Source organism: Anabrus simplex, chromosome 1 (assembly GCF_040414725.1).
Source record: "Anabrus simplex isolate iqAnaSimp1 chromosome 1, ASM4041472v1, whole genome shotgun sequence".
NCBI lineage: Eukaryota > Metazoa > Arthropoda > Insecta > Orthoptera > Tettigoniidae > Anabrus > Anabrus simplex.
This window is the reverse complement of record NC_090265.1, coordinates 1,570,576,107-1,570,593,973: the sequence shown is the minus strand read 5'-3', so window position 1 is coordinate 1,570,593,973 and position 17,867 is coordinate 1,570,576,107. Positions and strand designations below refer to the sequence as shown.

Below are 17,867 nucleotides of genomic sequence, written 5' to 3'. Positions count from 1 at the left end.
GGATAAAGATGTGCCAATGGAAGCAAAGGATACTATGTACAAGATGTATTACGTACCCATAACAACTTACGGAGCAGAAACTTGGACAATGACAAAGAAGGATGAGAGTCAAATACAGGCAGCCGAAATGAAATTCTTGAGGAGTATGATACAGAAGAGTAGACGAGACAAAATAAGGAATGAGAAAATCCAGGAAGAAATTGGAGTGGAAAAAATGAATGATAGAATAGAGAAGAGCCGACTAAGATGGTTTGGGCACATGAAGCGAATGAGCGACGAAAGAATGCCAAAGAAGGTGATGGAAATGCAAATCCAAGGAAGGAGAGGCCGTGGACGACCACGTTTGAGATGGAAGGATACCATCCAACGCAGCATTACAGAAAGAAACCTGGACTGGGACACAGTGTTGGAGGAGGAGTGGTGGAAAGACCGAAGCAAGTGCAGAGGAACCATATTTGCCCCTACCCGGCTACAGCTGGATAAAGGGAAATGATGATGATGATGATGATGACGATGAAGCTTCAAGAAGCGTGACATGTGATATTTGCTGTCATCGAGCGGGAAAAGCATCAATTAAGATGACAATACACGACGCGGCAAAGTAGCTCGTCATACCCAGGAGATATTCGCAGTAAAAGACGAGTACGTATATATTCGTCATGCCCATTACCCTGTAGCATTCAGCGTACGAATATATACGTCATGCCCAGTTAAGAGGTTAAATGATCTATATTCTACAAATTGATGAAACAATTCAGGGATGGTGAATGGAGAATGTACGCCACGTTTCTAACTGAGCCTCATATGAAGAAAAGAACGAAACAACCAGGCGAGTTGGTCGTGTGTTGAGAATCGCACAGCTGTGGGCTTGCCTTCGGGAGATAGTGGATTCGATTCCCACTGTCGGCACCCCTTAAAATGGTTTTAAATTATTTCCCATTTTTCACACCAGGCAAATGCTGGGACTGTACCTTAATTAAAGACATGTCCGATACCATCCTAATCCTAGCCTTTTCTCATCCTTCTGTCACTGAAAATCTTCTGACGTGTTCGTGCAACATTAAACAAGTATTTAAAGTAATAAACTTCATGGTTGGGTTCCGTATTGATTTAAGACTTAACTTAAAATGAATACAAGATTTATTGCTCCACCTTCTCAATACTTAAAATCATACAACGTTTAACAAAACATCACAATATGATAGTGTCAGGTACTAGTTTCGGTCCATATCCCGGACCATCATCAGCCAAGCCGAAATTGCAAGTAAAAGACATAAACTAAATTACCGTATTTCACGGCATAATCGTCGCCACCGCGTAATCGTCGCATCCTTTATTTTCAATACAAAAATCGGACTTTAAACCTTTAATTACATAATCGTCGCACGTCCAAATTTTGTTCACTAATCTGGTTAAAAGGTAAATGGAACTGCAACGTAAGTTGCACATGAATGCGCAATTTAAATACGTGTATGGTTTATGGGCAATTTGGCAACACAGTCACGTTTGCGACATGTTGCACAACGTATAAATAAATAATACCGGTATACTGTATGTACGACGCATGGCTTACCGGTAGACTATCGGCAGTTTGACAACGTGGTCGCGAGACAGTGTACTATTTATTAACCACCTACATATTACGAGTTCCCATTTGAAATACGTAAGGCTGTAAGATATCGCTTATCGGCAACGTCGCCAGGAAATACCGGCTAGGTAGGTTGAATGGACCTCGAACCAGCCCTCAGATACAGGTAAAATTCCCTGACCCGGCCGTGAATTGAACCCGAGGCCTCCGTGTAAGAGGCAAGCACGCTATCCCTACACCATGGGGCCGGCTCCTGTGTTATTGCGCACGAAGTGAAATCCAAGACGATAACGCAGATTTCCACGGAATTATTCAGCCGAATTATTTACGATGTCTCGGTTGTCATCGCTAGACTCTTATCTTACTACTACGTCGTAAGTGTCCGGGCATGGGATGAAAACTTTTATCCAAGCAGTCAAGATAATTATTATCCAATGCTATTAAAGTTTTATTTTATAAACTCGTAGTAATGTAATGTAAAATCATCAATAACTGGGAAGAAATATTAACCTAATTACCGTATGTTTAAAAGAAATTGAAAAAAAATGAATGTTTGTTACTGACGTCTCGGAATACAGTCAACTATACAGTAGATCTACACCGCGCTAGCTAGAGCTCCGGTTTGCGAGGTTTGCGCAAGCGCAGTAGTGTGTCGCAACCAACGAGCTAAACTGATAAATTGTTGCATGCTTCCTTGCTGCCTAACAGTATTGGCTGCTCTGGAATGGACAGATCACAGATGCATTTATTTGCTTCGGATTTACGTGATTACTGTAGACATGTGTGCGTGAGAATTTAAGTTTTTAATTTGTGTTTTGGGTGTTTGCAGAAATAATTTGTTTTAATAGTGAACAATTACGGAAAGTCATTTATATCGCAAAACATTAACGTGTGAAGCATTTATAAGCGATTATGGATAAATATAGAAACTATTCTGCGGGCTTCAAGCTAAGCGTAATTGCCTTCGCTGAACAGCACGGGAACAGAGCTGCAGAAAGAAAATTTTCTGTGAGTGACAAGTTGGTGCGTGACTGGCGGAAAGTAAAAAACAAGCTAAAAAGCACAAACCCTTCTAGACGCGCGTTTAGAGGTCCTAAAACAGGGAAGTTTCCTATAATTGACGAAGAAGTGTTTAGGTACGTCAGTGAAATACGTAACAATGGCTGCAGTGTATCATATGAAATGTTACAAATTAAGGGACAGGAGGTAGCGCGCAAACACAACATACCGGTAACTCAGTTTAAGGCGACTCGTGGGTGGATTAAGGGGTTCATGCGACGACACAATCTGTCAGTGCGAAGGAGAACAACACTAAGCCAAAAGTTGCCTGCTGATTACGTTTGCGCAAGGAAACTTCGTACTTGCTTTCTCAAATCGGTAATGCCGATCAGACTTCAATCTTTTTTGATATGCCTCGCAACAGCACTATTGCGCTAAAAGGATCACGGAGTGTATTAATGAAAACCAGCGGTAGTGAGAAGTTGCGATGCACGGCAATGCTAGCCATTACAGCTGACGGGAGAAAGTTGCCGCCTTACATCATTTTCAAGAGGAAAACGATGCCTAAGAATATACAGTTTCCCCGTGGAATTCATGTACGAGTGCAACCAAAGGGTTGGATGGACGTAGAACTCATGCTGGATTGGGTTGAAACTGTGTGGAATAGAAGACCTGATGCACTACTAAAACAACCAGCTCTGCTTGTTTTAGATAGTTTCCGAGGTCACCTCGTGAACGAAGTGAAGCAAATTCTCACTACAAATAAGACACGACAGATAGTCATTCCTGGTGGCCTAACATCTGCGTTGCAGCCACTAGACGTATGTGTTAATAAACCCTTTAAAGACCGTTTACGTCGATTTTACAACGAGTGGATGATGAGCGGCGATCAGCAATTGACGCCCGCCGGAAATATCAGGCGTCCACCCTTGGACTTGTTATGCTCGTGGGATCTTATACCACCTGAACTAGTCTCCAAGAGCTTCAAAAGGACTGGGATTTCGAATGCACTAGACGGTTCCGAAGATGACGCAGTGTGGCAGGGAGACGAAGAATCTGATACTGGTATTAACAGAGGCGAGGACGGCGCATCAGATAGCGAAACCTGCGATAGCGACACCGAAGATTTGGAATAAATTGCGTACCGGTAAGTCCGCATTTCACAACAAAGCGATAATTTTTTGCAAGTGTAATATTTTAACTTTAATACTCAAATTAATGACAAATTAACTTAATACGTTCATTTTTATTTTCAGGTTGGAAAAACGTTCGCCGAATTGTTGCGAAAAATTATGAATTTTGTTTTAGACTATTTTAATTATTTTGATGTATAAACGCGAGTATTATGTGCATCTTAAATTTGTATCAAATACAATTTAGTTATAAATACATTTTTTGAGTAATACAAATACTGGTATTAAATATTCATCGTATAATGGTCGCACCCTACAATTTTTTTCGAAAATTTTGGTATAAAAAGTGCGACGATTATGCCGTGAAATACGGTAATATGAACATGAGGATGGATGATAGTGGAATGACATACAAGTAAAAACCTTATACATAAGTTACAATAAATATGATCAGAATGTCAAAATTAACAAATGAATAAAATAATTGTGATGTTGTTTAAAATTTCTTGATGCCAAAGTCTAGGTTGACGGTTGGACTCGTGTTGCACATTTGAATTCAAGTGAAGTCTTAGTTTTCTGGAAAGTTCTGAGAGCAAGTTCCACGATGGCGCAGAGGGAATTGTCCAATATGACCAATATAGACTTGACAAATTGAGAAAGCTGGACTTGTTCTATGTAGCTTAAGCAAATGCTGTGTTTAAAGGAAGTCTCAATTCAGTTGGAACCCAAAGAACCTGAAGAACAAAATTAGAATTAACTCGGAAAATCTGATAGAGAAATTACTAAGGGAGGGGGTGGGTGTGTGGGTGTGTGGGTGTGGGTGTGTGGGTGTGTGTGTGTGTGTGTGTGAAATAACGAGTACTCACTTTGCACTTGTTTCGAACGAGCTATTGGAAGGAGTGCAACAGACAGAGTGAGCGTCACGCAGCGTAGATCAGCAAGAGAGGAAAAGGGATGCGGAGGGGAAGGATGACGTAAGTGTGGAAGGAGACAGGGAGGGAAGGAAGGAAGGGGGAAATGGTTCAGAGCGGGTTAGGAGAGAGGGAAGTTATTGGAATTTGAGATGGAAGGGGGCCCTTAATTGATTTAAAGAAAGGTTTATTAACAGTTGATTTGTTTTTCCTGTAATAGGAAATGAAAAGATCGAATAAAAAGTTGGGTTTCTCGGTAATTTCATTAAGATTGTAGTTGGCATTGAAATATTGATCCAAATGTATGTAAAAGCTCTCAATTATGTTGAGTAGAGGTCCCTTTTTAGCTATTTCGAGTATGTCCATGTCTGTTTCAATGTTCGTGAAACTATGGTTATAATCGACCATATGTTGGCCGATGGCTGAAAACTTGTATTTAGCTGCGTTAAAATGCTCAGATACAAGTTTTCAGATATCGGCCAACATATGGTCGATTATAACCATAGTTTCACAAACATTGAAACAGACATGGACATACTCGAAATAGCTAAAAAGGGACCTCTACTCAGCATAATTGAGAGCTTTTACATACATTTGGATCAATATTTCAATGCCAACTACTATCTTAGCGAAATTACCGAGAAACCCAACATTTTATTCGATCTTTTCATTTCCTATTATAGGAAAAACAAATCAACTGTTAATAAACCTTTCTTTAAATCAATTAAGGGCCCCCTTCCATCTCAAATTCCAATAACTTCCCTCTCTCCTAACCCGCTCTGAACCATTTCTCCCTTCCTTCCCTCCCTGCCTCCTTCCACACTTACGTCATCCTTCCCCTCCGCATCCCTTTTCCTCTCTTGCTGATCTACGCTGCGTGATGCTCACTCTGTCTGTTGCACTCCTTCCAATAGCTCGTTCGAAACAAGTGCAAAGTGAGTACTCATTTCACACACACACACACACACACACACACACACACACACACACACACACACACACACACACACACACACACACACACACACACACACACACACACACACACACACACACACACACACACACACACACACACACACACACACACACACACACACACACACACACACACACACACACACACCCCTCCCTTAGTAATTTCTCTATCAGATTTTCCGAGTTAATTCTAATTTTGTTCTTCAGGTTCTTTGGGTTCCGACTGAATTGAGATTTCCTTTAAACACAGCATTTGCTTAAGCTACATAGAACAAGTCCAGCTTTCTCAATTTGTCAAGTCTATATTGGTCACATTGGACAATTCCCTCTGCGCCATCGTGGAACTTGCTCTCAGAACTTTCCAGAAAGCTAAGACTTCACTTGAATTCAAATGTGCAACACGAGTCCAACCGTCAACCTAGACTTTGGCATCAAGAAATTTTAAACAACATCACAATTATTTTATTCATTTGTTAATTTTAACATTCTGATCATATTTATTGTAACTTATGTATAAGGTTTTTACTTGTATGTCATTCCACTATCATCCATCCTCATGTTCATCCATATTAATTTAGTTTATGTCTTTTACTTGCAATTTCGGCTTGGCTGATGATGGTCCGGGATATGGACCGAAACTAGTACCTGACACTATCATATTGTGATGTTTTGTTAAATGTTGTATGATTTTAAGTATTGAGAAGGTGGAGCAATAAATCTTGTATTCATTTTAAGTTGAATTAAACAAGTAGGAAAACAGAGTAGAACAACCGAAGTCTACAAACTTTCTATTTCAATTCTAAATAATGAAAAATTACACACTCTTTAAAATCATTCATGTTTTGCTGAAAATGCAGTTTATCGCTGTAAAATCCCTTTATAGCAGTAAATTGCAATAAGGAAACTGACCTTAATGATTTTCAATCAATATGCAATGTAAAGAAACAGCGTAAAAATTATGCTTATTATTTCAATTGTGTAGATTGTGGTTGCAATATTTTAATGCCCCTATGAGGTTTACATAAAGAAATATGTCCAAATACAGTAACCGTATTTTATTATTTTGCTTTCACCCAATTTTTTGTTACCTCCATGTATTGTTTTCCCACATTCATTGTAATTTTCACTCTCCTTCGTGAAAAACAATGCATCGAGGTTTTACTGTAATTAGTTTACCTGTTATTTTCTTTAGAATAATTGGGTTTATGCATCATGAAATTATAAAAAAAGTACGTAAATCTCTTTAATATGCCAGGGTGAGTAGCTTAGGCGGTAGAGTGCTAGCTTTCTGACCTCAAGTTACCGGGTTCAATCTAGGCTCTGTGCGGTTGTATATGAAAGTGCTCAGATACGTCAGCTTTGTGTTGGTAGATTTACCAGCACGTTAAAGAACTCCTGCAGGACAAAATTTCAGCATCTCGGCACATCCAAAAAACTGTAAAAGTAGTTAGTGGGACGTAAAAGTAATAACATTATATTAAATTATTTTTCTTTATCTTTCTTTAACTTAGTTTATTTTAATATTTATTTTTCTTCCTTTCCTAGGGTGGTAAGGAAAGCGCCTCAGTTGGTACCACCAATACACCCTGAATTTTATGGCAGTTTGAAGTGCAGTGGTACAAACAGTACAGAAATGTTCATTGATGAGGAGGATGATGAGAGTTAGATAAATCCAGTCGAGAATGAGAAAGACTACCATATGATCTCGAATATCACCCGCCATCGAATAAGACCCATACCCTTATTTTGAAAGAACAAAATTTAAAAAAAAAGCGAAGTCAAAATTATTTACAATCTTTACTAACACACATCAAATGATTAGAAAATACAAATAAAGTAAACAAACATTTCCAGAACGATATTCAATGAGTTCATTCATCATCATCATCATCATCATCATCATCATCATCATCATCATCATCACCACCACCACCACCACCAACTTCGGAACTTTCATCACCATCACCTTCCTACAAAATGTCGTCATCGCTGCCATCCATAGCATTAGAAATGCTACATTTCCTGAAGCTCTTCTGTATGAGGACTCCAGGGATACGATTCCATGCCGTCAAAATCCATGAACACAACAGCTGAACTTCCGGTTGCTGAATGCGACCAGTTGGCATCAGTATGTGATTATCAGCTGCCATCCATTCTGTATAGAGCTGTTTCGAAGCTGCTTTAAATGGACGATTCACGCAGACATCCAGCGGCTGTAGCACAGACATCATCCCGCCCGGAATGACTGCTAGGTCGGTTTTCCCATCCTTGATATGTTTCTTCACAGGGTCTGTAGTGTGTCTGTGGTAACTGTCGAGAACAAGCAAGCTCTTTTGTCCCAATAATGCACCAGCGCAACGTTGCAAGACACACTTTACCCAGTCTTCCATAAGTGAACTGTCCATCCGGCCGGAGTTCTGAGATCTGACGATAACACAAGCGAGTAGATTTTTAGGAAGCATCTTTCGTTTGAGAACAATGTACGGCAGGAATTTGGTTCCGTCGGCGAGAATACACAACATTACCGTACAACGTTGTTTTTCATTACCACCTGTTCAAATGGTAACACTTTTCGCACCCTTAACATTCACAGTCCTGTCCACTGGCATTTCAAAGTGGACTGGCATCTGATCTGCATTGCCAATTTGGGAAAGCAAATGTGCATTTTCCTTCTCCAACCAAATTATATGACACTGAAATAACAATAACTTCTCATCATAGGCACCAGGAAGACGCTGTAAAATTGAGGTATGCCTTCGTACACTCAACCCATTTCTTTTATAAAAATTACAAACCCATCCTCGGCTTGCCTTAAACCCTTCCGAAGAAAGTTTCTTTGCGATCTCTAATGCCTTTAGCTGACACATTTCGGTTTACACACCATATCCCAATTCCTGCCTTACTGTCACATATTTATAAAGTTTTTATTTCAATTTCTGGAAACTGTACACTCAGTCCACGAAAAGCTCTACGATCACCACTACATATTAATAGCACATTTTTCTTCTTTCTCCAATCGTCAATACACGACTCGTCAATATCGTATTTCCTACCGGCAGCTCAGATTTCCAATAATTTTGGCTTCCCGAACTACTTTCAGTTTCTCACTCGCAGTAAAAGATCGCAAACGCTTTGTGGAATTCTAGTTGATACTCCGAGAAAGTGCGTGAGACAGACACCAAGCGCGGAAGTAGCGTACACTGAGAGTGGAGGGAGCATTGTTGCCAAGCCGCGCCGGTGGTGATCCTTGATTTACGCACATTCGGAAAGATAAATTTCCCAAAATTTTAAATAAGACCCGCACCCAATATTGGAAGCGAAATTAAAAAAAAAACAGTGTGGGTGATATTCGAGAATATACAGTACTTATCTAAAATTAATCAAAGCATTTCATTCTCCTTCTTCTTTCCGATGAGGCCTGCTAAGGACCACATGCCAATTTCAATTCGGTTCTTCATACTGTGTTTTTTTCTCTTCCGATCCTTCCAATATTCTTTCATCCTTTCACTATGCTGTTTCCTCCTGTCCTCGGACCACTTCGCACCAGGCTTCTTGTTCAATCTTCCTTGGAATCTTTCCATATTTACTACCCTCTTTCTAAAAATTTCTCTGTCCATAGTTTCTCCTTATATTATTTCTTTCTAAATCTTTCCTTACTTCTTGAATCCAGCTAGTTCTTGCCTTTTTGTCCCAAAGGTACCTGAAAATCCTTTTTGTTAATCTGAAATCATCCATTCTGTAAATATGTCCAAAAAAGTGCAATCTCCTTTTTCTTATGGTTTCTGTTATGTTTTCTATGTTCCAGTATATTTCATCATTAGATCTTAATTTCCATACATCTGTTGTTTTCACAGGGCCTAAGATTTTTCTCATGATTCTCCTTTCTAGTACCTCAAGTTTATCTAATCTATAGTTTAGTACCAGGCAATCACTTGCATATAAGCATTCCGGTTTCACCACTGTAGTGTAGTGCCTTATTTTAAGATTTTTAGATAGACACTTCTTGTTATAAAAATTCTTTGTGAACCATATGTTCTTTCCATATGCTCTTGGCTGGGAAGAATTGAGAGAAAGAAGAAGAGCTGCTCGACTAAGTGGTATCTTCCGAGCTGTCAGCGGAGAGATGGCGTGGAAGGACATTAGTAGACGAATAAGTTTGAGTGGCGTTTATAAAAGTAGGAAAGATCACAATATGAAGATAAAGTTGGAATTCAAGAGGACAAACTGGGGCAAATATTCTTTTATAGGAAGGGGAGTTAGAGATTGGAATAACTTACAAAGGGAGATGTTCAATAAATTTCCAATTTCTTTGAAATCATTTAGAAAAAGGCTAGGAAAACAACCGATAGGGAATCTGCCACCTGGGCGACTGCCCTAAATGCAGATCAGTATTGACTGATTGATTCCAACTTGTGTACCCTTTCTTCTACTGCAGATTTGTCTAAACCATTTTCTTGAATTATTTCTCCCAGATATTTGACTTTCGTTACTCTTTTTACTGGGCCAGTATGTGTTGCCAAAAATTTTGGAGCATTCTTGATGTTTATAATAAATTTTGTTTTTTCTACGGAGATTCTCAAACCTGTCTTGTTGGCCATTTCTTCCAAGAGATTGATTTGTGTTGTTGCACTTGTTAGGTTTTCTGGCAATGAAGTGAAATCGTATGCAAATGCTAGGCAATTTATTTCAATGTCTTTGTTTTTCCTCCCCAAAGTTACGGCAAAATGTTATGTTCTTTAAGCTTTACGTTCCAAATTCTTACAATTTTCTCTAAAACACAGTTGAACAGAAGAGGTGACAGACCATCACCTTGCCGTACCCCTGTATATATCGTAATAGGTTTGGATATCTCACCCATAAATTTCACCTTTGAAAATGTATCAGTAAGGGTTTCACATATTAGGTTAGCCAATTTAGTTTTCACTCCAAATTCAAGAATTGTTTTATCTATGGTTTCTCTATCAACCGAGTCAAAGGCCATTTTAAAATCTACAAAAGTCACAACAATTTCTTTTGAATTCAATATTCTATGGCGAATTATGGATTTTAAGTTAAATATTTGCTCTGAACAAGATCTACCTTTTCGAAATCCAGCTTGATACTCACCCAGTTGCTTGGTAAGTGATGTTTCTAATCTATTCAGCAATATTTTTGAGAATACCTTGTATGCAATTTGCAGAAGAGAGATGTCTCTGTAGTTATCAACCTTCTGTTTGTCCCCTTTTTTATGCAATGGATGTATTAGAGCCACTTTCCATTCTTCTGGAATCCTCTCTGTTCTCAAAATATTTTCAAAGATCAACTGGAGCTCTTCAATGATTTTTGACTGAGACCATTTCAAAAGTTCAGCTTTATTATTTTTCAGATTGTTAATTCTTTAATTTCTTCAGCAGTGGGTGATATATCTTCTTCCTGATTTTCAGTTGTTTGAGAGAATTCCAACTTATGATCGGGTTCAGGGCAGTTTAAAAGTTGATCACAGTGCTTCACAAGTATTTCACAATTCTCAGCATTGCTTAGGCCAAGTCTACCACTGTCATCTTTGAAGCATAAGCTAGGTGCCCCTTTAACTGACTCTTAAAAGTCTGGTAGAAGTTTCTAGCAGTGTCTTTCCTTTGCTGTTTGATTGGTCATAGTGCTCAGTCTTTCCAGAGAATTTAAATTATTTCCATTGTTTTATTCTCCTTTGTAATGCATCTTGACATATTTGATTCCACCAAGGTTTCTTTTTAGGTTTGACTAGCCCAAATGGTTTCTGGGCTGCATTGGTTATTTCTTTAGATAAATCGCGCCACTTCCCATGATAAGATACTTTTATTTCTTCCTGAAATGTTTATAATGTTTCTTGTGTAATATGAAGTCTGTTTGTGTTATATTTGTTTACTCTTTCCCTTCTTCTGTGATTTCTGTTGGGTAAGAATGTTAGTTATGCCGGCCCGTGGTGTAGGGGTAGCATGCTTGCTTCTTACCCGGAGGCCCCGGGTTCAATTCCCGGCCAGGTCAGGGATTTTTACCTGGATCTGAGGGCTGGTTCGAGGTGCACTCGGTTTACGTGATTAGAATTGAGGAGCTATCTGACAGTAAGATAGAAAGCCAAGAATAACGGCCGAGAGGATCCATTGTGGTGACCACACGACACCTCATAATCTGCAGGCCTCCGGATGAGCAGCGGTCGCTTGGTAGGTCAACGCCCTTCAAGGGCTGTAGTGCCATGGGGTTTGGTTTTTAAGAATTTTAGTTTGATTTTAGACAAGGAGTGATCGGAATCAAATTCTCTGCTTCTTACTACCTTGACATTCATAATTTCTTTCATGTTTCTTTATTATTTCATTATTATAATTGTGTTGCTAACTTGTTTCTTTCTGTATCTATTCATAGATATATTATTATAGAGATATTTTCTTGTACTGTCAATTGTTCATTACTTTATCCACATTGAATGTAAATAATTATAACCCTCAAATTGATAGGCACATTCAGTTTAATATAGGCCTACTCAAATTCCCTATAATACTGGTTATTTATGCATTTTTCTCCAGGATGTTATAAAGAAGGACTAAATGTACCATTGTCATGAGTAATATGTTTCAAAAATAAAAAATGTTAGCAGTAAATGTTTTGTGAAAATTAATTTCATTATATCTCAGAACTTACAAAATGAGGCTTATCACTATTTCCCCTCCCCAGGTCTTCAATTTTATGTATTTAATTCTAGATTTTTGTTGTTATTATTATTATTATTATTATTATTATTATTATTATTATTATTATTATTATTATTATTATTATTATTATTATTAGTCTAGTGGCAAATTAATGGAATCGTAAATCGATGCCCACATACTCTTAGTTATGTAAATGTGCCTGAGTACAAACAAACATTGGACACCTTGACGTAGTTTTTTATTTTTATTATATATATATATATATATATATTTTTTTTACAATTTACTTCACGTCGCACCGACAAAGATAGGTCTTATGGCGACGATGGTATAAAAAAGGGCAAGGAGTGGGAAAGAAGCGGCCGTGATCTTAACTGAGGTATAGCTCCAACATTTGCCTTGTATGAAAATGGGAAACCACGAAAAACCGACAGTGGGGTTCGAATCTACTATCTTCCAGATGCAAGTTCACAGCTGTGCGCCCCTAACCGCATGGCCAACTCGCGTGGTCCTGACTTACTGCCTTATTATATAGAATATGTTTTGTGTCCTCTTTTTGTCCCAGCCATCAGTTTACAACTAAAACAAAGAAAATATGCAATTTCAGTAGTTTTATAAATTTCTTCCTTTGAGGTTTCCGTGTATAAGCCATTCATGATGTGGATAATTGTTACATTGAGAGGACCAGTTTATAATCTCTTACCTTGGCAATAATATCCTGCACAACACAGTATACATCACTGAATCTGTCTAATTCCAAAGCTAACAAGATATCTCCTATAGCCTGGAGAGCACACTGCCGATAGGAAGGTTTATCTTTACGACATTCCCGGAGTACAGCTTCCACCAACACTTGGCAGTCTTCTTGTCTCATCATCATTCTGGAACAAAATATGTTTTATTCATTTATGACTGCAAATATTTTAAAATTTCCTACAGTACACTTAAACAATATTTTTTTTAATCATCCAGTCTTTTTCCCGTAACTTTCATACTCAGACTCATACAGAGAGGAGACAATTCTATATTACCCCCATGTCACTACAGCCCTTGAAGGGCCTTGGCCTACCAAGCGACCGCTGCTCAGCCCGAGGGCCTGCAGATTACGAGGTGTCGTGTGGTCAGCACGACGAATCCTCTCGGCCGTTATTCTTGGCTTTCAAGACCGGGCAATTCTATATTAATAGATATGTTAATTCACATCTATCGATCATCAGTTATTTTCCTGCACTTGCATCCTTTGATTATATTAAGTAGTAATAAATGAAGAACATCTGTTAAAATTAAATTGAAAACCTCTTGCAAGTCACAGACTGAGCAAAGATGCAGAGTTGACGCTGAGAAACTGAAGCACGAGGGTGAAAGATTAAAGTATAATGTGGAAATTGTAAACAGATTTAATATTCTGAGAAAAGATCCTACAGAAGACACTGATGAAACAAATGACAAAGTTTGTGAACAAATGTGGAATAACGCAAAACAAATCATGACAACAGTAGCAATGAAAATGACACCAAAAAGTGTTAGTAAGAAAAATAAATGGTTCAATGAGGCATGTCAGGATGCAGTTAATGAAGTAGCAATATGGCATGACAAGTGGCTGCAGTCTAATAACGTTGTAGATGTTGAGGAACTATACAGAGAAAAACAGAAAGAATGTAGAAAATTAATTTGTAGAAAGAAAAAAAGGTCTACCTGAGACAACAAATAATAGAATCAATTCAAGATGACTACAGAAGCAGTTACATCTGCAAGCAGTATGGAACTGTGAACAGAATTAAAAAAGGATTTCAACCTAGATTGAGTACTATGAGAGATAGGTCTGGAAATTTAATTGCTGATCAGGACAAATTATTATATTACTGTAAGCAATACTTTGATTCCTTGCTGAATTGTGATGATCCAGAAACCTGTATTGGTAAACCATCTAGTTCCCCATCAGAAGAACAAATACCAGGGCCATCATATCAAGAGGTATTACAAAGTATTATACATTTAAAAAACAATAAAGCTTCAGGCAGTGAGATTATTCCTGCTGAGCTTATGAAATACGGTGGAGAAAGATTACGTAAGTACGTATGTAAAATCATTGTAAAAATATGGCATGATGAAGTTATTTCAAAAGAATGGCAGGAATCACTTACTGTCCCAATTCATAAAGGAGGGGATAAGGAAGAACTTCAAAATTATTGTGGTATATCTCTTGTAAACACGGCCTACAAAATTCTGTCTTGTATTCTTTTACAGTGTTTAAAACCATTTGCTGAAAATGTTATTGGGAACTATCAGAATGGTTTTCGTAGTTAACAGATCCACTACAGACAATATATTTGCAATTAAGACTATTAATGATAAGGTTTGGGGACACAAGGAATTGGTTCATTATCTCTTTAAGATTTCTACAAGGTATATGATTCAATCCATAGAGAAGGGCTGTGGAACATCATGATGGAGTTTGGCTTTCCCATACAATTAATTAACATGTGCAAACTGTGTATGGATGGTAATGTTAGTTGCGTTTTGCTCAAGGGCAGAAAATCAAGTTCTTTCCAGAATAAAACTGGTCTGAGACAAGGGGATGCACTATCTCTTCTTCTATTCAACATTGAACTGGAGAAGATTATCCGGAAATTAGCTCTTGTAACTGCTGGCATCATATTAGGGAGACAACAAAAAGTCCTTGCAAATGCGCATGATATTGTTCTTATTGGTCACAATGAATTAAAAATTAGGCAGTTATTTGTGGAACTAGAGGAAATGGCAGCAAAAATTGGCTTATGGGTAAATGACAAAAAGACACATTACATGAATCATGAGGTGGTTCACAGATTGCCTTTGAAGATTGGGAAATATATATTTAAAAGTGTAGAGGTGTTTAAATTCCTTGGTGTATTAATCGATGAGCAAAACTGAAGGCAGCAGTAACACCAAGCTAGAATTAAGAATGCAAATAAGGCATTTTATTCTAGGAGCCTGATATTAGATTCCAAGTTTTTCACAGGAAAGTAAAAATGATTATATACAATACAATCATTCGACCAGTACTTCTGTATAGTTCCTACACATGGAGTTATAACCATAGCCCATGGTTCGATCCTATCTCTCAAAGCTGGCAGAAAAGATCTAATTATGACATTTACACCCTCTCTCAACAACACACTATAATGGGTGTGATAGAATCCAACAGAATGAGCTGGGCTGGACATGTACTGAGGATGCAGAATAACAGAGCACCAGTAGGGATCTCTTAAGGCGACACTCTTGAGATAAAAAGATATTTTTACCTAATGCATGGTTTTTCACAAAACTTTGTGGGTATGTCACTTACATAAAAGTAGAGATATCACAAACATTTCTTTCATATACAGTTAATAGTTTTTCCAAAAGAATTTGTTTTGAAATTTTTAAAAATATTTTAATTCCATTTTTTCATGAAATTTAATTAACATGTTAATGGAAATTTGTAATTAGGTAGACAATACTTCTTTAAAAAGCACTATGTATCTATTTTTCTGTCCGTAATTTATATAAGGAGATATATTGTACTAAATTTGGTGTAATTTTTATGCTCTAACATTCTGGACTTATAAATCCCTACTACTTTAAAAAATTCTGCAATCAAAACATCCATACGCAGGTTTCCTAATATAGTTGTGATACATACACCATACAAATATTGTTATATTTGGCAGAATATTATGGGAGAAAAATGGGATTTAAATGTAAAATTACAATTAGCAGAAAAATTAAAGCAAAGTTCACGTGACGTTTTCTTCCTGATTCATTACCTAAAAGTCCCCAGAATCATATGTTTTTCCTTCATTTTCTTTCTTAGCAGCTTCTGTACGAATAATGGTAACTCTGGAAGCTTGTCTCTTCTTCTTCTCCTCCTCCTCCAAAGAACGGAAAATGATTCATCTGCATTTTGTTTTTCACAGTGCAACTTTTCCTGAGTCGAAGCTATGGGGATTGCAGTTTCTGTCATGTCATGATTGTTGGTTATAGGTTCAGGACTTACATGGCTTGAAGTTGATGCAACACTTTCCTGATGAGAACAATCTGATCCCGATAATATTTCATGACTTTTTGTCCCTGGTATCTTCAATGTGGACTCCCGTTCGGTAATAGCTGATCCCCACCTCTTTCGTATCAAAAGTTCAGCAATTCGTCGCTTAGCTAAGGCTGATTTATGCTTATGCATATTGTTTATTCCCTTGAATACAAGCTATCAATTATTACAGCACACTATCTTTCAATAATACTAGTATCTTGATACGCAACTACAAGAGGTTATTTGCGCGCTTACTTTACAAAAGTAAACAGACTGGCTACCCCTACAGAACTCGCAAAAAAGATTAAATGTACAATAATAACAAAACTTATAGTTGTCGGCACTATTGTAGTACCATTAGGAATACCAATACAAGCATACTCTGTTAATGATAGTTGAGTACTGAAATATTAGTCCATAACCGGCTTTATAAATTCATTCAGAAACATGGCAGATCTTACAGCTGGATTCTGTATAAATATTGGGAGAATGGGGGTGGGGGGGAGGGCTGTTGGCCCATCCCATAGATGCATAATTGCAAAACAAAAAACAAAACAGGCTCATTTGATTGAATGGAAACATGACAATGACATCAGTACCTAACAAAGCAATTCAGCAGATGCCACGCCAATTTCTGCTGTGTGCAGACTGGCAAATAAAGCATTATTAAAGTGATAAATTGTTTGAATTCAACGGAATAACTTTGTGACGAGAAAGAAGAAACTCAGTCCTTTCAATTTCAGTCATAAAATATAATTTGCCAAAATGACCAAAATCGATTTTTATCTCTGGAGTGTTGCCTTAATGGAAAATGACCTTCAGGAAGACCCCAAAACACCTGGAAGAAGGAGATCAACAAGGTATGTCAGACCCTCCAAATAGATAACTGGGAAGAGCAGGATCAAGATCGAAAAGGATGGAAGAGGATTGTGAGATCGGCACGGGAACTTCATGTCCCTCAGAAGCCTACGGAGTGAGTGAGTGAGTGAGTGCTGTATTAATAAATGAAAATATATGAGAAATGCAGGAAAATGAAAACATCAGAATCTCTTTCACACAGCACAGTAAATTATTAAAATAAAGAAGAAACATACTTGCAACCTGTACACACTGATGCCAATGCCTGGAGCAGATTTTCCTTGCCATTCCACGTCCGTCCACTTAAACCATTCAACAATACTGAGACAAGTTCTTGGCGGCTTGCCTGATTCATTGTAGTGCCTACTTTAGAGGCAACTGTTGCTACTGCTCTTGCTGCCTGAACGATAGAAAATACACATTAAGTCAATGTCTATGTAGTAAGAATGCATGAAAATGAAATAATGAACAATATACAAAGAAATACAGACTGTATACCTGGCATGAGTCCCTTAATACAGTAGCGTATAATTGGGACCTGGTAAAAAAGAGATTATACATCATTTGATGATTTATTATTAAAAATAGAGCTGATCATTTTTATATAACTTGTCTTGTTTTGTACTATTATAATCAACCCACAATACAAAATGAAAGACATTTATATGGGTAAAGATGGCCCAT

The 17,867-nt window shown here is 37.7% G+C and overlaps 1 protein-coding gene across 3 annotated transcripts in view; it reads right to left on the bottom strand.

Annotated features, from left to right (window-relative positions):
* LOC136858532 (proteasome adapter and scaffold protein ECM29) overlaps window positions 1-17,867 on the bottom strand; it is a 925,266-nt gene that overhangs the window by 64,463 nt on the left and 842,936 nt on the right. For all 3 annotated transcript variants that reach the window (XM_067138136.2, XM_067138135.2, XM_067138138.2), the window contains 2 exons: window positions 17,420-17,583; window positions 12,978-13,155 (listed from right to left, as the gene is read on the bottom strand). In XM_067138136.2, coding sequence (XP_066994237.2) covers window positions 12,978-13,155; window positions 17,420-17,583 — 342 coding nt within the window. The remainder of the gene's footprint in view (window positions 1-12,977; window positions 13,156-17,419; window positions 17,584-17,867) is intronic.